Source organism: Eumetopias jubatus, unplaced genomic scaffold (assembly GCF_037043125.1).
Source record: "Eumetopias jubatus isolate StellerSeaLion01/CBP00866 unplaced genomic scaffold, mEumJub1_p1.0 scaffold_16, whole genome shotgun sequence".
NCBI classification, from domain to species: domain Eukaryota; kingdom Metazoa; phylum Chordata; class Mammalia; order Carnivora; family Otariidae; genus Eumetopias; species Eumetopias jubatus.
Window position 1 is genome coordinate 855,449 of NW_028274822.1, and position 25,011 is coordinate 880,459.

The 25,011-nt window shown below is 46.0% G+C and overlaps 1 protein-coding gene across 5 annotated transcripts in view; it reads right to left on the minus strand.

Annotated features, from left to right (window-relative positions):
- The window catches only part of ATP9B (ATPase phospholipid transporting 9B), a 247,254-nt gene that overhangs the window by 103,204 nt on the left and 119,039 nt on the right, over positions 1–25,011 (minus strand). For all 5 annotated transcript variants that reach the window (XM_088019563.1, XM_088019561.1, XM_088019562.1 and 2 more), the window contains 2 exons: positions 23,880–23,955; positions 17,841–17,917 (listed from right to left, as the gene is read on the minus strand). In XM_088019563.1, the coding sequence (XP_087875689.1) occupies positions 17,841–17,917; positions 23,880–23,955 (153 nt within the window). The remainder of the gene's footprint in view (positions 1–17,840; positions 17,918–23,879; positions 23,956–25,011) is intronic.

The following is a 25,011-nucleotide window of genomic DNA, read 5'->3' on the forward strand; positions in this document are numbered from 1 at the left end:
AAAAACTCCTCAAATCGCCAACATCTGGGAAGTTTTAGAGTAGTAGGTATCATCTTTAGAGAATGTAGGCTGAGAGGTGCAAAGCATAACTTTATTTTCCTAAAATAAATCCTGAAATATTCAATCTAATAGAATCTGGTCACAACCTAAAATCATAATTAATATTTCAGATTTAAATTAAATTGCATTCTGGCCTTTACCACTCTGTTTCCCCACCCCCACTAGACCCAGGATGGGGTGGGAGGGCCTGGTGGCACCTGAGGATGAGGAGGTTCCCTCCTCTGCCCACTATCTGCATGGTATCGGCTCTGGGTGCTGAAGTCCCAGGGTCGGCGGTCAGCACCATGGCAGACATTTTCCTGGTCCTCCCATCTGCCCCTGCGGGTGGCACGGGAACTTCTGAGACTGCCCTGCGGGACTTGAAGCCTGCAGCACCTGTGGGAGGGGCTCAGCTGGGGAGGACCTGGGGCCGTGGCGTCCTCGGCCCCCACAGCTGTGCTACTGGGGCTTCTGCTCCAAGAGGCACGAACTCCACACCCACACCTCTCTTCCTTGCTCCTCCGACTCTTCTCCTTTCCCCTCCGGAGCAGGCTGTGACAGGATGTCTACGGAGCAGTGGTCTGGCTTTCCTACTGCTCATACACACATTCCACCGCGGCTTCTCTAAGACTTGGCTTCTCAAATCTCAACAGCACACAGCTCTTCCAAATCAAGTCTCAGTTTTTAAGACCATCAAATTTGTTTTAATCTATTTAAAAACTCAAAAGCTGAGCACCAAGCTACGTATTTTTTTCTTTCCATTAATATTTTAAAATTTCTAGTTTCTTGCACCTCTGACTGAATTTTTGAGCATTTATGAAGTGTGTAAATAAAACACCACAGCATCCTCACCTCAACGTCATGCTGCCGAAACGACACCGAGCTGTCTGAAATGGGGCTCGCCAGACCTCATCTGCCGCCTGTCCTGCCTTCTGAACCGGTCTCCCACGGCACTCAGAACGATCTACCACACACATCTCCCGGCCCTGAGCTCATTCTACTCTGGCTCTGGGATGTGGGTCACGCACTCCACAGCGGAGCGGAAGGCCCCGTGTGATCGAGGCCGTCACTGTTTCTTCAAGGACAGTTCTTGTCGCTCCCTTCCATAACCACACACAACAAAAGTGCCAAATCACTCCTGGTCCGGGACCTACGCACCCAGGGTCTCTGCTCATCCCTGACCGGGAGCACCCGGAAGCCCCCTCCTCGAGTCTGACCCCCTCCAGGCCATACCTCCCAGGTTTGTTAGGGTCAGTGTTCACTGCTCCCCAGACACCTGAGGACTAGTAAGACTATAAAGGACAAGTCCGTTTTAAAATGGTCTGTTAATATGTCTCCCACTGAGCAGATGATGAGCTCCTCCAGGGACAGATGTTTAGGTCCCCATGTTTTTCCTGTGCCTTAAAAAGCCCCTGCACAAAACGAGTGTTCACAAATGGATGAAGGAGCAAGTTACCAGCATTCCAGGTAATTCTGAGGAAAGCAGTGAAGCACGAAACAGAAAACAGAGAATTTATACTCCATTTCTTATTATGAAACATATATGGTGAATTGATATCAAAAGATTTTAAACAGGGGTGCCCAGGTGGCTCAGTCAGTTAAGCATCTGACTCTTGATTTCAGCTCAGCTCGTGATCTCAGGGTCGGGAGATGGAGCCCCTCGTTGGGCTCTGCGCTTGGGATTCTCTCTCCTCTGCCCCGCACCCATAAAAAGAAAAAAAAGGTTACAAACAGAAACAACTTCATGTTAATTAGTAAGAGCGGCAAATAGCTCAACCTGTATCCAACCACCAAACTAACAGAGAACTTCAGATTGGACAATAAGCAGGAGCAGGCTGCGCCAGTAAGAGGCTCCCACCGCCCTAGGGTGACAGAAGGATGGATGAAAACCTACCAGTTTACTTTGAGAAGTTAGCATCGAAGCACTAACAAAATAAGAAACTGAACATTTTTATACTTCTTGAACTACTTACATTGATTTTAAGGGGAGAAAACATTAGAGTACTCTTCATTTATTCTTAAAACTTGCACATGGGGCGCCTGGGTGGCTCAGTTGGTTAAGCGACTGCCTTCGGCTCGGGTCATGGTCCTGGAGTCCTGGGATCGAGTCCCGCATCGGGCTCCCTGCTCAGCGGGGAGTCTGCTTCTCCCTCTGACCCTCCCCCCTCTCATGTGCTCTCTCTCTTTCTCTCAAATAAATAAATAAAATCTTTAAAAAAAAAAAACTTGCACGTGAACTATCTCTTCTAAGCAATGTGAATCTTACTTTGAAAAACAGACCCAGGTCCTGAGCACCCTCCTTTTCTCTTCAGTGCACTAATTCAGCATTAAAACAAAAACGGAACACCCAGCTACAACCCAGCATGTTACATACACATCCTTAAAATGACTTAAAATGTGTATTAAATGAAATTGTGCCATCACATGGATACTTTATTTTTTTTTAAGATTTTATTTATTTGAGAGAGAGAGAGAATGAGAGACAGAAAGCACGAGAGGGAAGAGGGTCAGAGGGAGAAGCAGACTCCCCGCTGAGCAGGGAGCCCGATGTGGGACTCGATCCCGGGACTCCAGGATCATGACCTGAGCCGAAGGCAGTCGCTTAACCAACTGAGCCACCCAGGTGCCCTCACATGGATACTTTAAAATGTCCAAGAACCCATTTATTTACTTACTGGTGTTAATCAGCAACCACAAATATCTTTAGAAGTGCTATGATTCTTGATGCAGAAAGCCAAGGTTTGAGAATAGATCTTGAAGAAGACTGATGACTAATTAAAGAATGTGAGGAAACTTCTCAATCTGATTTTCTTCTAGAATGTAGCATACAGGGATGCCTGCGTGGCTCAGTCGGTTAAGCGTCTGCTTTCAGCCCAGGTCATGATCCCTGGGTCCTGGGATCAAGTCTTGCATCGGGCTCCTTGCTCAGTGGGGAGCCTGCTTCTTCCTCTGCCTGCCACTCTCCCTGCTTGTGATCCCTCTGCCTCACAAATAAAAAATCTTAAAAAAAAAAAAAAAAAAAAAGAATCTAGCATACATTCTGTAGTAACCTGATCTGACTGCCAAGAAGGCAAAGTGAGCACATTCCCCTGAAATCAAGCTGCTGCAATGTCATCTGCATTCATCTAAAGTATGGAACAAATGCATCATCTTAGCCCGGAATTAAAACTTGGAAATAGTCATTTTTCTTTATATTGTTTGGAATTAAAAACATATTAAATTGGTCCATTATGAAAATTCTGTTTTCTATGTTGTGTGTTTCAGACCATGTCTGTATCTTAAGGCTATGAAACAATTTTTGTAATTATAATAAAAAAACAAATTATTGACTTTAACTTAAGATGGTTGCTTGAATGACTAAATATTCAACAAAAACAAAATAAATCCTTCTCTAAATTGTACCCTGCACAAGCCGCTCATTTCTACAGGTTAATGCACTTTACGTAGTAATGTCACATTTCTCTCTTTCTCTACTTCTGCTGCGCGTCTGTGTTTGCAGTAGCGGGAGAGGATCTGTAATGCCGCTCCGCAAGCACACGGTTCTACGCAGCACAGAGCTGGCCATCAACGTTCCTGCAAAGGAAGAGTAGTACGTACTCCATGTTTAGTGAGCATCACTACCCACGGCAGAGTCCACAGGAATCCTGCTCTGTGGCTGGAAGACATCAATCTGAGTTCTAGGCCTAGCTTCCCGAGTCTGCTCATTAACTTGGAAGTCACTTAATTTGGAATATTAAAACAAAACAAAAAAACTACCCTGAATGTCAGCCCAGCAACTCATACTTAAAACAAGTCACTATTTATTGAGGGTGTACTGTGTGTAAAACGTAGGGACAGAGACAGAAAATAAATGTATCCATGACGAATTCCCTCTTTTGATTATAATCTCTTTCAGGACAGTGTTTATTTCGAATCCCAAGCAATAACAGATGCAAAGGGCAATGCCAGTTAAGTCAGCTCTACTTGTTTAGAAAGCAGCAGACGGAGAACGGGAAGGAACATGGCTTCACTTGTCTCTTTGCCCAGGGTCCTACACACAGCTGTGTGGCAGACGTGGAGTGTGGGGAGCCAGAGTCGGGATGAAGAGTCAGGCCTCAGCACCTGTGTCCACCCAGGGCTTTCTGTGGACAGCTGGAGGTTCCCCAGCAGGAGCACCTGTTACACTGGCAGAGCAGTCTGTGACCACAGACTTGCAAACAATACAAACCCTGCTCACCAGACAGACATTATATTCAATGCCCAAAGAGACTCTGAGCAACTTTGATCTCACTTCCTCTTCAATCAACTGAAGACAATTACTATTCTGTACTCACCTAAAGGCTCTTTCAGGGTGAGGCTTTAAGTATTTAATACATCTCTCATTGGCTCTCTCAACAAGTGACTCCTCTGTTCATTCAATCAGCATTTACTGAACACCTCAAGTGTCTGTCTTAACAACCTATAGGCTTTGGCTGAGGTGTACAAAATGAATAAACAACGGTTTTAATCTTCATTGAAACGAAACAAAAATAAAACAACTGGAGAATAATTACTTCCCTGTGTCCCTGTCCTTTCTAAACACAGTGCATGTGGCCTTTGCCCGAGCAGAGTCGTCCAGCCCCACGAGAGGGCACAGGCCCAGGTTGGGGGATGGCACTGAGACCACCGAGGAAGGAGACAGGCAAGGGTGGTCGGGCCCAGAGGCTGGAGCTCAACAGCTGAGCAAAGAGGTACAACTGGAAAGTGTGGGATCAATCAAATAAGTAAATACATCAAGGGCAACAGTACCCATGTTTCTCACTAGAGAGAGAAAACTAGAAGAAACCGGAGCAGCAAGTGTGCCTGAACTCCCAGTGTTCAATATACATAAATAATATTAGGCTTAACAGCGTGTGTCTGTGCACGCACGGGTCCATCCATCCGTCTTCCTGTCACACTTCCGTCTCCTTACGCCGTTCCACGCCTGGGCCTGGGTACAGCACATCTCAACAGCTTCGAGCACACCCAGGTCCCTCCTGACTTCCAAATGACATTCTCTGCTGGAAGGAACCCATGGCTGATCCCGGGGCAGGGGCAAAGAAAGTACAAGATGAATCTGGAACATCTTTTGTGGCAGAAAGAAAAAACAGTATTTTTATTTTTTATTTTTTTAAAATTTAAGTTTAATTTAGTTATAATATTCTGTACTATTAGTTTTAGGGGTAGACTGATCAGTTGCGTATAACACACAGTGCTTGTTACATCACGTGCCCTCCTGAATGCCCATCACCCAGTGACCCCATCCCCCACCCACCTCCCCTCCAGCAACCCTCAGTCTGTTTCCTAGAGTTAAGAGTCTCTTAGGGGCACCTGGGGGGCTCAGTTGGTTAAGCAGCTGCCTTCGGCTCAGGTTAAGATCCCAGCGTCCTAGGATCGAGCCCCACTTTGGGCTCCTTGCTTAGCAGTGAGCCTGCGTCTCCCCTGCCGTTCACCCTGCTTGTGCTCTCTCTCTGTGTCAAATAAATAAAATCTTTTTTTTTTTTTTCAAAAAAAAGAGTCTCTTATGATTTGTCTCTGATTTCGTTGTTTTATTTTTCCTTCCCTTCCCCTATGATTCTGTTTTGTTTCTAAATTCCACATAAGAGTGAGATCTTATGATAACTGTCTTTCTCTACTTTATTTTGTTTAGCATAATACCCTCTAGTTCCATCCACATCATTGCAAATGGGCAAATGGCAAGATTTCATTTTTTTGGTGGCTGCATAAGATTCCATTGTATATATGAACCACATCTTCTTTATCCATTCATCTGTCACTGGACATCTGGGCTCTTTCCACAGTTTGGCTATTGTGGCCATTGCTGCTATAAACATCAGAGTGCACGTACCCCTTCGGATCCCTACATTTGTATCTTTGGGGTAAATACCCAGTAGTGCCATTGCTGGGTCATAGGATAGCTCTATTCTCAACTGTTTGAGGAATGTCCATACCGTTTTCCAGAGTGGTTGCACCAGCTTGCATTCCCACCAACAGTGTAGGAGGGTTCCCCTTTCTCCACATCCCTACCAACATCTGTCGTTTCCTGACTTAATTTTAGCCATTCTGACTGGTGTGAGGTGATACCTCCCTGAGGTTTTGATTTGGATTTCCCTGATGCCGAGCGATGTGGAGCACTTTTTCATGTGTCTGTTGGCCATTTGGATGTCTTCTTTGCAGAAATGTCTGTTCATGTCTTCTGCCCATTTCTTGATTGGATTATTTGTTCTTTGGGTGTTGAGTTTGATAAGTTCTTTATAGATTTTGGATACTAGCCCTTTAACTGATATGTCATTTGCAAATATCTTCTCCCGTTCTGCCGGTTGTCTTTTGGTTTTGTTGACTGTTTCCTTTGCTGTGCAAAAGCTTTTTAGCTTGATGAAGTACCAATAATTCATTTTTTTTACTTTGTTTCTCTTGCCTTTGGAGACGTGTCTAGCAAGAAATTGCTGTGGCCAAGGTCGAGGTTGTTATTGGCTGTGTTCTCCTCTAGGATTTTGATGGATTCCTGTCTCACATTTAGGTCTTTCATCCATTTTGAGTTTATCTTTGTGTGTGGTGTAGGAAAAAGGTCCAGTTTCATTCTTTTGCATGGGGCTGTCCAATTCTCCCAGCACCATTTACAATACTTCTAAATGATGGCTTTATAATAATGGGACACAGACACTGGGCTGAATGCACTCCCACAGGCCAAAGGGACAATATAACCATCAATCACGGACAGTAAGACAGATGATAACGCCAGGGGCAAACAGAAGACCACCAGTCACAGAGAAGACAGTGTAGGAGATGCTAAGAGTAGTATCTGAAGTATAGCAAGTGCTCCATAAACGCGCCCTCCATCTTGCAGCGCCCCCACCCCCTCCGCATACCGCCAGAGCACTTCAACCACCCAGGACAGCATCTCAGTCTCGAGCCCACGTCCCCTACAAAGACACCACATAACTTTCAGGCAAATCATCTTGAGATCCTTCTTCGCTCCTCATTAAACTGCCCAACATCAATTATGTCTGAGGAGCTTGGACTGCAGCAAGAGAACAAGACACAGCTTCTGCCTCCAGGAAGTTTAAAATGTGTGGAAGAGGCAGACACAGAAACAAACAGTTGCCCCAGGTTTACTCCTTTGTTCAAACAGTTTCCTTAAGCATGTACATTGGGCAGGGCCCCTGAAATACAGACATGAACAATCTCTGCGGTAAAGAAGCTTACCTGTTAGTAGAGGAGGCAGACAGACCAGTCATACAATGATCTCGTTACGTCTCTCCTCAGAGCTCAGGGTTAGTGCAGGGAGCTCTGATTCTGCCCAACGCTAAGCAAGTGCGGGCCACTGAAGCTTGGTGAGCACAGAATCAGAGGTGAGCCTCTGGGCTAAGCACCAAGCAGGTGGAGGGCGGGGGGCTGGGTAGCCTACAAGAACACCTGCAAAAGGTCAGGGCCTCCTGGCTACAGCAGAGGTGCCGGCGTTTACTCTGCAAGAAATGGGGACCCCTGGAGCCCTCCTACACTGTTGGTGGGAATGCAAGCTGGTGCAGTCACTCTGGAAAACAGCATGGCGGTTCCTCAAAAGGTTGAAAATAGAGCTACCACACGATCCAGCGATTACACGACTGGGTATTTACCCCCAAAATACAAATGTAGGGATCCGAAGGGGCCCATGCACCCCAATGTTTATAGCAGCAATGTCCACAACAGCCAAACTATGGAAAGAGCCAAGATGTCCATCGACAGATGAATGGATAAAGCAGGAGTGGTATATATACACAATGGAATATTATGCAGCCATCAAAAGGGATGAGATCTTGCCATTTGCAATGACGTGGATGGAACTGGAGGGTGCTATGCTGAGTGAAATAAGTCAATCAGAGAAAGACATGTATCATATGACCTCACTGATATGAGGAATTCTTAATCTCGGGAAACAAACTGAGGGTTGCTGGAGTGGTGGGGGGTGGGAGGGATGGGGTGGCTGGGTGATGGACATTGGGGAGGGTATGTGCTATGGTGAGCGCTGTGAATTGTGTAAGACTGATGAATCACAGACCTGTATCCCTGAAACAAATAATACATTATATGTTAATAAAAATAAGAAAGAAAAAGAAATGGGGACCCCTGGAAGGGCTCTGGGCAGGACACTAACCTCAACCAATCTGCACTTTGTGAGCATGTGTGATGCCAAGAGAACAGGACTGCAGCTGTCTGAGCTGTACAGGTGAGGGAATGGCAGCACTGCCTGGAGGGGGTGTCATCCCAGAAGTATGGGAAACCCTGATGGGCGGAGGGGCGCCCCAGACGGGAGTGGGTGCTGGTAACCATGGGGGGATGGGGGAGGCTAGCCGCATGGGAGGGGAAGGGGAGGCTGGAGGGCGCAGGTGCAAGGGAAGACGACGATGAGAGCCTGGCGCTCTAGCCGCCAGCCCACAGGTGCGCCACCCTCTCACACAGCGCGCACATCTTCAATTCACCTGAGTTTTTACGACCCCGTCTCCTGCCAGAGGAGCCGCTGCGGAAACAGTGATTTGCAGCTTAGGCAGTAACTGTATTTTCAAAGTAATACCCACACTGCTGTGCATCTGTATAAAACAGATCATTTTAAATCCCTAAATTATCAGGGTGAAAACTTTTACAAACTTTGCATTCCAAACAATTCTCCTCTCTTTTGAAAGTAATTTTTGTGAACTAGATGTGCTTCAAAAAATAAGATTCATAATCAGAATGTAATGTTATAATTCTGTCTATAATAATGTCTTGGTTGTTTAAAAATTTAGAAGTTTTAATGGAGTAAGAGCCAATTAACACAGGTGCCCAGGCTGACACGAAGCCCCCGGGCGGCACCGTCAGCACCTCGGGGTCACTGTGGGTCTGCCTGTCATTTGCTAGCGGCCCTCCTTCTTCAGGGTGAGAGTAACACAAGACAGTGCTCTTCTGAAGGGCCCTCTCAATCTCGGCCTCATTTCAGCACAAATTCAAATCAACCAACCAAACAGCTCACTCAGCCAGCCCACTGCACTGACTAACCCGGCCTCAGTTATTAACTAACCTGCATCAGGACCAAGCTCACATGATCACTAGGATGGGGGTTTTCACACTACATGAAACACCCAGCGGGCCCCGCGCTTCCCTGTCCCCTGTGGCCTCAGGACCACCATCCTTCCGAGCCAACCCCCCCAGCCCCGCGCAGCGCTCCTCCCACCAGAATTTAGAAACATCGAACAGTAAGTATTTCACTGATCTGTGCTAAAGCTTTGCCACTGGAGGCTCTGTTCACTGGAGGAAGGAACTAATTAACCTTTAACCAGTATGTTTTGGGCTCACTCAAAACTTTTCCTATTGCCTCTAGAAAATACTATGAAGAAATACCCTGGCATGCTGATTTCAATTTATACTGAAACCAAAAAAAAAAAAAAAAAAGGAATGTCTGATGTGTAACTTATCCCACAGAAGTTTCTGTGTCCTGTGTTCAAAAATGTCATTGTGACTCAAGGCCTCAAAAAAGTTTTGATTTTGATGGTATTACACAGTTTAAAAACAAGACTCAGAGATGCTTGCTGTGGATGACTGGCCCTCAGAAAGAAATCCCAGGCAATCAACAGTTCATCACAGTGGGAAAGCTCACACACACACAGACACACACACGACATATTTTAAAGTTTTACAAAAGGTAATTATTAGCTGACACCGCTAATTACATAGGAGAAAAGAAAGCCATTTAATTTCATGTTAAATTTATCATACACACGTTTTAGTTAATGCAGTTTTAAAAAAGAAACTTTGGTACAGTTGCTACTCTAACGACAACTCAAATTTTTTAAAAAACGGTAGCATTCAGAATATATTTTCAGATGTATGAGAAGACAATTAAGTTGAAACCAGATGTTTTAAGATTTGTTTCTGAGGAATATTTTTAAAAAAATTGTCGCTTAGAAAAAATTAACTATGGAGGGGAAAAAAGACAATCAGCTCCTTAGTAAAACTATCTAATCATTCAGCACACGTGCTGGGCGCTATGCCAGAGGTCTGACACGGTCATGGTGGCCAGCGTGGGGCCAGCTCTCCGGGGGGCAGGCTTGGGGCCCGGGCAGCAAGCTGGAGGCGCCCTGCACAAGGAGCCAGCGGGCCTCCAAACCCACCGAGACCTCAGCCCCCAGGACAAGCACCCTGCACGGCCTGCCAAGTGCCGGCTAGTCCATGTCCCCACCGAGGACCAGCTTCTGTCTCTAACGAGGAGGAGCCAACGCAGGGGCCGAACGCGCTGCACAATAGGCCTTCCCAGGACACAGTAAGGAGCCCATGTGGCCTTCCCTTCTAGCTGGCCTGGCTTGGAATTTACCCCCAGGAAAGTCTGCTTCTGAACCCACACCGTGCACACAACCTGTTCCTGATCCTGAGGAAGGCCCCCGTGTGCACAGTTGCACTGTGGGTCTGTACCACTCAGACCCACCACAGCCCTCTTGGGAAGAAGACATGACTCTGGGAATCTCAAAGCAACAGGAAAACCTCATTACCCCCCTTCCCAGTCTCCACTCATACCATCGTCACCCACACTCCACCTTCCTTCAGTTCCTGTCCCAAGTTTTAAAACTGGTCTTACTCCTTACTCTCGGTTCTACTAGATATTCCAGATCCCATTTCTCACCTGTCCAAAATGGCTTCCACCAAAAAAGGCTTCAGGATTATCTGATGATGGTAAGTACTCAGTTTTGTGAGCTCATAAAAGATGGAAACATTGTGATCGAAAGGCATCACAACTTCCACAAATTTCTAAGTTTTTATAGGCTCGGAGTAAGGAAACAAGGATTTCAAAAAACAAAGACAATTATGAAAATATTTGCTTCTTGAATAAACTATACTTCTTTCGTTTTTTAAGATTTATTTACTTATTTAGAGAGACAGAGGGAGCGGGCACTAGGTGGGGGAGCTGAGGGAAAAGGAGAGAGAGGATCCTAAGCAGACTCCCTGCTGAGCGTGGAGCCCTCCTCGGGGCTGGATCCCAGGACTCTGAGATCACCACCTGAGCCGAAATCAAGAGTCAGACGCTGAACCAACTGAGCCACCCAGGTGCCCCTGTACTTCTTTGTTATGACTTTGGTTATAAAGAATTTAACTATACTGCTCAGAAATGATAAAATACTATCGAGTAGTTTTCGACAAATGATTAGTAAGCCCTCCTCATTCAGAACTTTATGTAAAACTAAGTCTTTTTAGTGATACAAAGTATTTAAATAACAAATACGCTCGTGTTCCTATTTAGAACACCTGCTTTATAATCAAATTCATACTTAAAAGGAACTTAGGGACTAAATCCAGGTTTTCTGGTGTAGATATCTGCTGCATACTCTGATAGAGCATTATGTCCCAGATGTTATCATTAGGATTGCTTTTTAACCATTTAGCATTTTGCCTCTTTATTGCTTTCCTGAAATTGTAAGTTTATTTACATTCACAATGCTGATGAAGAAACAACTTTTCATTGTGAGCAGCTGCAATATGAAAGTGTGCAGTCACACAAGTGCCGCAAAGGCGGGGTATGTGGGGCCATAACCCCTAGAGCCACCCTGGGTCCTGTCGGCATGCCGCTGAACCACGTTATTGTAGGCTTGTTTCTCTTGTTGATCTTTTCCTGATGAGGCTTTCAAACACTATGATTTGTTAATATTAATAACAGTTATCCAAATACAGCATTCCTGAAGTCTCGTTATTTACAGTTGCCGTATTCTACAGCGCATAGCACGTGTGCGAGGCACACGGTCACGTTTCTAAACAGATATTTAAACCCAGGGATATTTTATTACTCAAGAAGACAACTATTAGAAAAATTAAGGGGTACTATGATTGCACACAAGAAACCACAAGAAAAAAGAGAAGGAAGTTATTCTATGGTAACATCTTAATACAAGTCAATACAACTTTTAAAATATTAATAAACTGTCCTTTTTAAAATAAGAAAGCTATTCTCCAACACAGCCTTGATATTTCAACCTACAAAGTACAGCATAGATGATTCTATTTTGTTCTGTTATCTGAAAATGCCTTTACGATAATTCAGAGAACAAGAAGTAGCTCTAATTCACATAATGGCACATATCACCTGTCAGTGAGACATCTGAAAGCATCTTTTTATTAGAAACACAAATCAATATGCCCAAGGGATTACAATAACTGCCTGAAGCAATCTGTATTACCGTTTCATCCCTGATGCTCTTGCTCTGAGCAACTTATTATTATGAATGGCATGAAAATGGCAGCCTGTCACAATTGATTTTTCTTAACCTCCTGTAAGAATTTTCCCTCTTAAATGTAATCAAGTATCATCTTATTAAATATATCTCAAGCTAGGCTTTATACAACAGTCCATTACTCAAGTTGTATTCCTTATAATTTAAACTTTCACCAAATATTATTATAAAAGTAACTCCTTAGTAATAAAAACTTTTGGTTTGTTTGAAGTTTTAAGATAACAATTTCAGACTGGGTAGACCCCATGTCCCTCCTTGCGCCTGTTGGGAGTCCTGGAGGCATGCATTTTTGTCCTGAAAAAGAGCCTTGAGAACTGGTCTGTATCTCAGAACTCTCCTCCATTGAACAACATCATAGAATTTGGTATTAATCGACACAACTAGATAAAACGTGCTACATTTTAAAGAGTACTCCGATAAACCCTTGTAATAAGCTTAAAGCTGTATACTCTGATGCTATAAAAGGATCAACTTGGATTCCAAGGACCACTCTGAAAGGGTGAACTAACATGGCTCGTCTGTCAGTGATGAATCTGGCTGCAGCTTAGTTCACCTGCCTACGAATTCCCTTTCCATCTCAGATTGTCGTGGCCACTGAGGAGGCGGTGGCTCTCAGTTATCAGTATGTGTCCCAGCCCTCAGGGCTGGCTGCACCCCCAATCTCCAATTCAGGAGGTCTAGGAGAGACACCCCGGGGCAGTCTCCGTGCAGGCAGAGGTGACACTGATGTCACCAGCCCAGGGCCACTCAGCTGGGCCACGAGACAAGGCCGTGTGGATAGGGAGGTGCCGCAGAGTAAGACAAGTGGCTAAGGCAGCAGGTAGAGAAACTGCCTTCTCTGTTTCTTAAAACGCATGCCTGGGGTAGAGTGCAGGCATCTGTGGCCACAGCAGAAGATGAGGCAAGTGATCACATCTTTCTCCTCATTTTTCTGTTGGATGTTTTCTTTCTGACAAGCAGCTAGAGAAGAACAAAACAGACAAAATGAAGACAAAAGAAGAAAGGCCCAAATTAAGGCTTGGGAAATGGGATGGGCAGAAGGACAAGTTTAAAAACAGGTTTTATGAAGCAACTAGCAAAACTGGTTAACGAACATCCCTCTCCTCAGCTCTGGGAGGGTATTCTGAAAGGGACAAATGCTGGTGCATGAGCACCTCCGGCCTCCACAGGGAAGTCACACGCACATCCCCTGACCCGTGGGGACGGCTGGCGCTTTTCCCAGGGGGAGACAGGGCTCTGTGCAACAGTCCTCACCAACGACTCCACCAAGGGGAACAGGGGCCCCACGAGCGGGCCATGATGTTGAGTACCGCCAACTGTGTGCACCTGCGACTGTGCAAGTTCCCCAACTCGCCTGCCCCACCACCTGTCACTCTGGACCAGCCATTTCTCCGCCCATGTCTCTGCTTCTGCTCTGGGGCTCTTGAACATCGGCCTGAGAAAGCCACATACTCCTTACTGGCTCCGTTACAAACAAGAATCCCAGCAGCTGTTGGGTCCTTCCATCACTCAAGAACTGATGAGGCTGAATCGTTTGGCGAATCCTCTCCAACTCCGGCCATGCTGTGCATCCCTCTCCCCACCTGAATGACTGTTATCACTGGCTTCTCCCCCACCTGTCAGCACTGCTCTCTTCCCGCAGTGCCTCCATCCCAGAAGCGCACAGACGTTTCACAAATGAGCAGGTCCCTCCTCCGCACGCTACGGGAAGGCAGGGAATAAAGGCACTACGGAGCGATAGCAAGGACACACCGGCTGACGGACTGAGGACCGTCCACATGTGTCCAGAGCCATGGAGCCACGCCCTACTGCACACAGCATCTCTTCCGCCAGTGACCACAGAATCTTCTCTTCGGTGACCTGAAGTGACTGCGGGATGACCGTGGAACGCATTCTTCCATAGACTGCAGCTTCTCCTTTATAAACTAGGGCCCTCTCTTCTTTTATGGAAAGCATGAATAATTTTACAATTTTCTCAACCAGAAACAAACAAAATCAATAAAACCCTCTGCCCGCATCCCTGCTGCTGTCCTGGTGCTTCGGGCTCCCTCCCAACCCTCGGCCCCGCTGTCCTTCCCCTCATCCCCGACCTTCCTGCTGCCTTTGCATCTGATTCCCCTGGAACAAATCAAAGACAATGATTCTCCTGTTGCTAAATCTACTCGTCTCTTTTCATTTTTCTCCCCAACGACCTCCAGGGCGCCGGCACGCTGTCGACCTCCACCCAGTGCTACGAGTGCCTTCCTCCTTCAGCCTCTTCCTCCCTGGCCGCTCTTCTGCCACTTCAACCCTTCACTGCCAGCACCAGGAGGTTTGACGAGGTTCCTGTCTCGTTCTGGCTCTTACTGTACATAAAAGGCCTGGGAGCGCTCATCTAGGACCACGCTGGGGTAGCCAGTGGTCCTGAGTTATTAAGTATTCCCCCTTTCCCTCCTTCTGCACTGGGGGTTGGCCTCTACCCCCGTGACCCACTCACCTTCTGTGAGGGCCATTCCTTGCTCTGGCCAAGGAAAGGTGACCTGAGCCACTTCGTATGTAACCCGCCCCGTCTGTGTCTTCGTACCCAGTGGTCCTGGAAGCACGTGTCCAGGAGGGCTCCCCGAGGGACCACGATGAGCAGAGCACCTGCCAACGTGTCAGACCCATACTGAGGAGGAAAGCGGTCTTTGCTGTAGTAAGCCACTGTGGTTTTCAGGGCCATGTGTGTCACGGCATGACTCAGAGACAGGACTCTTTCATAAGTACGTATTTCCAGCCCCAATTACTCTGCTGTCGTGAGCACCACAGCGAAATCTCACCGGAGCACTGTGCCTGTCACTGCCCTGCGTGCACACAGAACGGAGTCTGAGGAACAGTGCGCTTCCCTAAAGAAGAGAAACTCGGAAATGGTCTGACTTCCCTCTGAGATGTTTCCTTTGTGTTTCGGGTGGCCTTCTCTGAAGTCCAAATGTTGGCTGGTTTAGTAAGCCACTGCAAGAACACTGAGAGGTCATTCTTTACATGATGTCTTCCTTTCTCTCTTTAGGGATCTGAATAGATCACATAATCTTTTCATTCAACATGTATCAGTACTTCCCCTAGATAAATTACATCTGTTACTTTTTGCCCACTGTAGCATGCTTATGTTTCCTGAATTTTTTTCTTATAAATCTGGCATTTGACACTTAGAAATATTTAATAATGTATGCAAATTTAGAGATTTTATTCTTCTCCTAGGAGCATTCCTTAATTTACAAAAGCGCTTCCTCTCAAGCTGACGCATTCTGACCCGCAGCGCTTTCAGGGAGAAGCACCACGGTGACTGCACCACAACGTCCCTGCTCCAAAACCAGCTGCCACCATTTCCTCCGAGGGTGGTCATGCAGATTCACGACGTTACGTACCGGGTGCTTCAAACAGCACCTGCCATGTGTTGGCGCTCTGCCTGGGCCTCAGCCATCACAGGTACAAAGCCTTCCACCTGGAGCTGATGGAGCACCAGGAAGGTGCCGGCCATGGAAGAGCACGTTTGCTCCACCTGTGAGGCTGACACGTGGCAGAGCAGGGTTCTGCATCCAGTTCTGCAAAAAGTCAGAGATGCCCTTCCTATTATAGGTGTGCTGTGTTAGCACCAAGGACATTTAGAGGTTTTGTTTGGTTTTAAAGGAGGGACGGAGGAAGAGGAGGGGAGCGGAAGGACGGCTGCCGACATGGGCAAGGAGCAGGTTTCCGGGCCCCCTGGCGGGACAGCGTGGGGTGGGGTGCCCGCACAGCTAGGGGCGCGCTGAGTATTTCTGGGCACTCATTCCCAATGCACACTTCCCTGTCGAGGAAGACAGTCATGGTGGGTAATGTGTACTGAGCGGTAAGACACAGAATTAAGCCATTTGCCCAGGGTCACAGAGCTGGCTAGTGGCAATGCCCAGACGCTGACCGGGCAGCAAAGCCCCAGGCCGGAGTTCTCCACCTCCGGTATACACCTGGGAAAGGTCACCCGACGGCTTCTGTGTCCACGCCCAAGGGGAAGAGCATGGAGCCAAAACCAAAGGTGTGTGCAGAGCAGTGAGGTGAGGACAGACAACAGGAGGGAACAGAAAAGAAGCTACCCCAAAGAGTAAGCTGGGAGGAAACAGGAGTTGTGTTACATGACAGGATCACTTTTCAGATTTTAAAGCTTACTATTTAAAATAAAATTGACCCTCAAAGTCATCCTAAAAGTAAAATGATTAGAAATGATTAAGAAACAAAACATACCCTAGAACTTGTATATGCACAGGCAGAACATTCTAGTTTTGCTTACTAAAGAAAAAAAAATATTGCTATACTTCACAGAAAACATACACAAATATGCATGTAATCTGTCAATAATTTAATAATTTATTTTTAAATAGATTTAACTCTACTGAAAAAATAAGGACTTGAAGTATAGTCAATTTCCTCAAATGAGCGCAAGCTTTGTAACAGACATCAACAGGGATAATTTTCCACGTTATCACAATCAGAATTTAAACTAATATGAATGTGTCACACACAGACATTTGGAGTCCTAATGAACACTACTTCATCGAGCTCCCTGGGATGACCCGTGTGGCCCGGCGGGGGCAAGGACACTTGCCAGCCAGCAAACATGTCAGAACCACTCTGAAGCACTGCAAATAGGCACGGACATTCAAAGGGTAAGGAACGCTTTCCTAATGTTGGAAGGGTTATTTTTTAAAACAATATTTAGCTGAAAAAATGGAATACATCTTGTCCTTAAAAATATTTTTTCAAAGAATTATTTCATTTCTATTGCTTTGCAATAAAAATTCCTACAAAAGACCACCTTTTCTATTGATTACTCAGAAAGCAAGGTATGAATCCACGACAGCACTTTTTTTGTTCTACTCAGATACACCTCAGATTATATTTCAAATAAAAAGGAGTAAAATGCACAGTTAAAAAGAGCTTCTCATAAAGTGGACATCAGCAAATTCTATGACTTGACCATACAAAACGTATTAACCAAATAATAGCAACTGAGATATCAAACTAACTTTTTTTTTGTTCCTACGTAACTTGCATACACATGCTGCCTACCTAAACAATTTCAGGAGTATAACAGAAATATGATCAATTTAGGAATATAATCAAGCAGTCTTTAAAACTAAAACCTGTTTTCAACATGCTATGAAATGAAAATAACTTAAATGAGTTCAACAGTGTCGCACTATCAAATATTGTAACATATTAATGTAGATTCTATTTTAAAAATGAGCCATCAACATAAAAAAAAGAACGCAAACCGTAAAATAAAGTGAAAAGAAGAGACCACAACTAACTATTTATGGGCAAATTGTATATCCAACAAAGAAAACTTAAGAGACACAGAAACTTTGATTAACCAAGAAAAGATACTTTTGGAAGTTCTTCAGTATGAGCATGCTGTTACATAAATACAGAGAATTCACATCTGAAAACACCAACATTTTTGAAAGTCTGTTTTTAGGTTATTTATATTAAGCTAAAATGAACAAGCTCTTCAGGACTGCATGTACTTTCTTACTGAAAGGGAAAATCAAGTCATTAAAGCAGCTGCTCCTTAATCTAGCCTACCTTATTTTTTGGATTGGATGTGTTCATTACACTTCGAGTCTCTTTTCCAGTATAAATGACAACACCTATTACAGTACCTGCAAAAACACGAAAGTGGTCCTTACAGAGATGCCTCAAAGGGTAAGCACAGAGAGAACACTTTCTAATCAATTGTCTTGATGGAAAATATTATTCACTACTTAATTTTATATAAATTTATCTAACAGCACATTTGATTTGGCTAGGTCAAGAAAGTCTAATCTCAACTTTCAAAATAAGCTTTGAGGAACTCAACTGATTTTTTAAGCTATACAAATTTACCTATATACAACAACATTAGAAAATGTACTGATAATCTTTTCCCTGTCAAGAGAAAGGGTGACATCACTCGGTTCACGTGTGCAAACATCACAGGTAAGTGAAGAAAGGCTGTGTTCTCAAGTGGTCAGATGCATCGTGGGACCTTCAAACCAAGACCGCACCAGCTGAACCACCTTCCCTGAGCGAGACTTGAGTACTACTAGGTATAAGAGCCTCCGCTGACATTTTAGCACATATACAATTAAAACAGTAAGAGACAATTACATAAATAACATTTGATGTTGAATTTAGATGTTATTAGCCTTTTTTACTCATGTCTCCTGAAAGTTTGGTTTTCTAAGTGTGTATGCCTATCAAACTTAAGGTAAAAGAATACTAAAATACCCCTAGAACAACCATTGGATTACAAAGGCTCAGAGGCACTCACCTCTGTAATATTAAATTAAAAACCACAGAACAGGTCTGTTTCTAAACTGCAGCTATGCATAATCTATATTCCTAGTTTTCGTAAATTCTGAGGATGAGAAATGATTAAAGAAAGAAAATCACATCCATAAATACTCACTGAGACCAACAGCACTGCAGAATTCACTATAATAACTGTACAAAAACTCTTTGATGTCACATTAATGTAACGTGTGAAATTTAGTGCGTTGTAAGTCAGGACCCATGGAATAAATGTGATCCTAGTGATCTCTTGGGTTTATATGAACAGATAGCTGCAAATCATACGCATTAGATAATGAACGGTTTCCTCCATGGAATGTTCAGGAAGACAGGGAGGTGCTAGAGGGCTGCTCAGTGGTCACATCTGCAGAGGTTACACGTTTCTTTCAAAAGAAGCATTTCCTTTCTTCCCCCTGTTTTAATTGTGAGCCGCTTGCGGAGCTGTGTGGTTGAATTTCCTGAGCCCCTTGAAAGCAGAGCAGCCCCTCCAGCACAGAGGGCAGCCCAAACTGCACAGATGCGGCCTCTGTAGAGCAGTGCCCAGCAGAGCTGCAGATGGCAGGTCTGCACTTAGTGCTCAGGAAAGCACAGATTACGTAATGAGCCAGTGCCGTAGAGGACCCCACCCCAAACACACACAGCTCTCGTGTCAAACAGTACATTCAATCCGACTGCGTCAGTAGTTTCTTCCTATTTTGCCAATTAAACTTAAAATATAGGAGTGTCTCATGTGAAATGAGCTCACTAATGTTAAAAAAGTACAAAAACAGAAGACAAACTGCAAAATTATTTTTAATATTAGCAGAACAAAGAGTCTCAGAAAAGACTTAAAAATTAATTAGGCTAGAAAACACTGTCCTAAAATCCAGACAAACTATTAGTAATGTTGATTCTAGGCTGGTATTGCAGTTACAAGTATCCAAAATGCAATCTAAGAAATGACAAGACTAAGAAAACGCAATGCGTTCAGATACACATAGATAGCATATTTAATCAGTACTGCAGGTTAAATATAACGTACATAAAGAGTATTTAACAGAACTCCTCCCATGGTTTTCCTTGTATAATCTACTGAAGTCTGGTAAAGGCTCTCCCATGCATTATCTCATCCCATTCTCACTGAAAAGGAATTAGAATAATGCATTTTTTTCCAAGTCGGTCATGCTTTTTAACTACTAAAGTTAGTGAAGTCAGTATGGAGTATTTGCAGTACTCTCCATTCTTTTTGACAAAGGGCACCTACTTATGGACTAGTACAGGCTGAAAGGTTGACCAAACCCTGTATGTATGGCAAATCTATCTATAGATACATATATATAGATACATATGGCAAAGTGGTCCCCTGTTCATTTTGGAAACAAGACCAGAGAGGGAACACAACAGAGCACATTCATCAGAAAGTCTGACAGAGAGAACGTGTCAGAGACAGACAGACACATGGACAGACCTCGAGAATGCTCAACCATCCGAAGTAGTTCCTGACTGTCCCTTAGGCACCTGCTGGCTCCCATGCAGAAGTGCTTTCCTTGTGCCAGTCTCAACAAAACCCCGAGCGTGGGCGGCCCACCCACTGCAGAGTTTTCGTGTGCCTGCAACAGATGGGGAGCACAAAGGCGGCCAGCAAAGACTACGGATTTGCCTCAGGAGAGCAACACGGCGAGACCGAGCCAGGGACACAGGCGGACACTGCGACCTGCACCAGGTCTGGGCCCCGCCCGGTGAGCGTGCCATGCGTCCGGGGACAGCAGGGCAGCTGCACCCACTTCCCAGCGGCCAGGACTGCCCAGTCCCGAGACCCGAGGTGCAAGCAGCAGCAGCGTGCGGCGCCGCTGTGTCCTCCGTGACCCCCACTGCCCTCCTGCACCACAGCTCGCGGGTCGTGTCCCTCAGGGGACTGCAGTGGGGCAGCTTCTCCTGCTTTCCCGAGGCCCATCAGGCAACCGCTCTGCCGCAGGAGCCTCACACACCATGCCCACTAAAGGGACAGTGTGATTTTAAGTTTCTAATCTGGCACGAGGGCTAGTCTCATAAAATATCATGCCAAAAATTACCAAGAGAAATGAAACCACACAAAAACCAAAAAGAATATATATGTTCCAATTTTTTCAACCTAAATTATTTCATCAAACTGCTATAAAAGTATCCAAGTGTTTACTCTCATTTTCTGTATTTATCACAATCAGTACCAGCCCTGGACCCCTGTCTACGTACAGGCCCCCCTCTAGAGGGAGGGGTCACCCTAGACCCCCGTCGGCACACACGCCCAGCAGCCCTGCTCTGGGGGGGTCACCGCCGTCGGCACACAGGCCCCCGCTCCAGAGGGGTCACCGTGGACCCCCGTCACCACATACACCCAGCAGCCCTGCTCTGGGGGGGGGTCACCATCGTCAGCACACACGTCCCCGCTCTAAAGGGGTCACCCTAGACCCCCGTCGGCACACACGCCCAGCAGCCCTGCTCTGGGGGGGTCACCGCCGTCGGCACACAAGCCCCCGCTCTAGAGGGGTCACCCTGGACCCCCGTTGGCACACACGCCCAGCAGCCCTGCTCTAGGGCACATCCCTGCTTCCAGGCTCTTGGCAGGTTAATTTCAGAACACTCTCTTGTCCACTTATCACTTGCAACGTGGCAGCTCTCTGAGACACTGACTCTGCTCTGGGAATGGCGTTCACGGACAGACAAGGGGAAGAAGATGGAGGGCACCACAAGCAGTTGTGTTTGTCCCTTTTCAGGGACCCTTGGCCCTCGGATCCTCTGTGGTGTTAACGTGAGCCCTCATTCCCATGCACTCAGAACCCCAGGATGACGGAGGAAGGCCCAAGTTCACTTCACCTAGGAGGCAACCTGAATTCAGTGGACACATATTTAAAAAGTAAGATTTAAAAAAATTCTTTCTCAACTTATAATCAAGTATAAAGAAGATATAAGCCCTTAAATTACTCCTGGAAACCCAAGGTCTTTCAAACATTGCTCAGGATACAGCAGTTTCATAATATATAGAGTCTAGTAATTGCTCACATTATTAAGGTTTTTAAATAAAGGTAAGTATGTGTTAAAATATTTAAAATTAATGAAAAGAGCTTGCATTTTTAAAATGTCCAAACACAAATGAAACTTAAGAGGCGTCTTAGGACTTAAGTTTTTTTGAACGGATGGTTTTTGAGCAGCATAAATACTTTCTTGGAAGATAAAAAGCCCAGGTGCACTGAATTCAACACATGAGAGAATGAGAAACAGTCATCAATGTGGCAAGCATATGTGACGCCTAGATTTGTGTCTGTTCTGCCCACGTGTGCAACCAGGAGCTTCCACGTGCCAAGGTCGCCTGGAGAGGAAACGTATGTACGGGGGTTACCGGGCGCATCACATAGGCCTTCTGCTCGGGGGCTTCTGCCTCTGTGAGAAGAAAGGCCACAGATCGATAGCACTAGGGTCAGTAGCAACATTCTAATACACAGGGAACAAAAGAGCAAATAAAACGTATTTTTTTTTTTTAAAGCATCTTCAATATGATGGAAACAAAACAGAATACAGCTCTAGACATGGGGAAAATGTGAAATCAGTGACCAAGTATCAGCTCATATGTGCTATGTTTTAAATATTTTCCTATCAGCTATTAAATGCTAAAGGCTGAAGGGTGACAGCTGTCGAGGATGGATTCCAATCCCGACCCTGGGACAGCCTGGCTGTGTGACCGAGCGAACAACGGGGGCCGGCGCGATGCGGCTGTGCAGCACCACACCGAGCCAGGGCGCAGCTGTCAGCAAGGTCAGCAAAGATCGGCAGCGTGGAGGACGCGTGAGCTCAAGATTCGGAGACTCCTCCTGGCCACAGTGCCCTCTCCAGTGAGCCCCCGGGCACAGCCAGTCTCCCCGTCCTGGGGTCTACACAGCCCGAGACCTGGCCCGCTCCCCACCCCTCCTTGGTGTGCTATCCTGACTTCTCTTTCTCTTTAGTTTGAGAAATTTAAAAAATCATCAGTACAAAAATCATGAAAGACCTCAATTTCTATTAAAATTGTCCTAGTTGCCCTCAGATTTTTACTAAGCATAGGAAACATTAGTATACAACTAAGGCCCCTCTCCTCCTCTATGCCCTAGAAGGTGCACACGTGGACCCCTACAGGAGCCTGACTGACACACTGCTGTGCACACAGGCCCCCACGGCGCACGCGCACAGAACTGCCCGGCCTTTCCCCGAGCCCCAGACACCAGGCCCCGGCACCGTCCTCTTCAGCCTGCAGCTCAAGAGGCCCTCACGTAGCTGCTGGTGCGCTCACAAATCCTCCCCACACCTTTCCACCCCTTGACCTCACGCACCTGTTTGCTCTTCCTTCAAACTCTGATCAGGTAAGGATTTTGGCTTCTTTGTTTTGGGGGCACCCTATACTTCCCTGTGGTACTCAGCAGAGCGTAAAGCACCCGCCTCACTTTATTAAAGTAGTCCTTGCCCATGCGCGCTCCCGAGGACAGTGCATTCAACAGCGCCTGGTCTCTGCAGAGGGATTCTTACAAAACCACCAGAAGAGCAACCAGGCTCTATGGGCGCTGGGCCACAGATTAAGAAGACAGACAGCCCTACTCTGAACATCCCCTAGCCTTCCTACCCCCACCAGCAGCCTTCACGCTCCCTGCTGCTAAGATTCACTCCTGTTTACCATTAGCAAGTCAACTACTTTCTGAAAAGCTGACCATCATTTAGATTTCAATACCTCCCAGAGAAATTTACTTCCCAAAATGTATATTTAGGTGACCTCCCTGTTCAGCCACTAGAAATACTCCAACATTCTCCAATTTCACTCAGAAGAAAATTAAGATGCTTTACTCTGGTCCCCAAAGGCCCAACATGAAATATCTCCCCAGGCCCCCTATCTCATCTAATACTTTTCTCCCTGACAGACAAACCCACCACAGTGATCTCTTCCAAATTCTACTGGGTGACTGAGGAGTGGGAAAACCCCCAAATACCACCACTTCCTTCCCCGGTTGCGCTAGGCCACCTCCCAGTAAGAGACATTGACAAGTTTGGCGAGAAGAGGGATCAGAACCCACAAAATGCTGCTGCCCTGCTCCACGGAGGCCTTGCTCCTTGCAGCGCACAGCCCACAGCCAGCGCTTGCTTAGCACTCAGCCCCTCAGGTCCTGCCCCACACCCGCCAACTACAGGGAATGATCAGTAAGGTCCCTGGGTGGTACAAGGTGGTTATTTTCAGAGATACTGCACAGAGTCACTCCAGCACAAAAGCACCACCAAATGTGAGAGCTGACACTAACAAGAGAACTTGTTTCATACCTGATGCAACAATGGTGCTCGCCCACAGTGTATTTTCTATGCTGAGACTCTCATGAATGGGTGGGTCGGAGTCTTCCTGTTCACAGAGAAGGGGAAAAATGGCAAGTTAGCAACTTTTTTTACTTCAGATATCTGCAGTGATAAAACAAGCATACAAGCTGGATTCAGTGAATGAGCAGTGAAATGGCACTGCAGAATAAAGGTGAAAAATGGGAATTTAGACAGAGGCTCCCGGGAAGAGGGCAGAGCAGGGAGCACCAGGAATCTCTGCCCACCGGGCAATGACCACACGGCAGAATCTGTCTGATGGGACTATTTGGGGACTGCGGAGTCGGCTGAAGGCTTGCAGCTGTCCAGGAGAAGTAGTCAGTTTTGGTCTCTTCTAGCTCCCAGCACAGAGCAGCTACCCAGCCGTGCGGCAGGCAGCTGTGCACGTGTTTCTGGGGCAGCCTGCAGACGCCAGGTGGGCAAGAAGCACCCCGTCCTCCAAAGAGCAGGAGTCTAAGCTCTGACCACTGCCGGCTGCTTCTGATCACACAGGTGCAGACACAGAGCCTGGCGGCCGTTGCTGTCGGCCCTCCAGCTCCAGTGACTCCAAGGGCATTGGAAGGGCGAGGGCCCCCTTGTCCCCCTTCTGGGAGCCAGACATTAAACACTAGAACATTCTAAAACAACTGCATATATGGAAAAAAACACAAAGTGACTGTGGGTGCCCAAGAAAAAGCTCAGAAAAGACCTGAAAAGATTAAATGTACACCTCAGACTGATAACCCGGCACAGAGACAGTCTATAATCATAAAAAATAAGTAAATCAATAAATAAATATAATGACTAAAATCCCAGCAAGCCTGGAAGAAGGGTGAGAATGGACTTCCAGAGGTACATCATTATACTAAAAACAAAATGTTCAATAACAAGGCATTAAAAACAAAACAACAACAAAAAAAGTATGGCCCATTTATTTTTTTTTTAAGATTTTATTTATTTGAGAGAGTGAGAAAGAGCATGAGAGAAGACAGGGTCAGAGGGAGAAGCAGACTCCCCACTGAGCAGGGAGCCACATGTGGGACTCGATCCAGGGACTCTGGGATCACGACCTGAGCTGAAGGCAGTCGCTTAACCAACTGGGCCA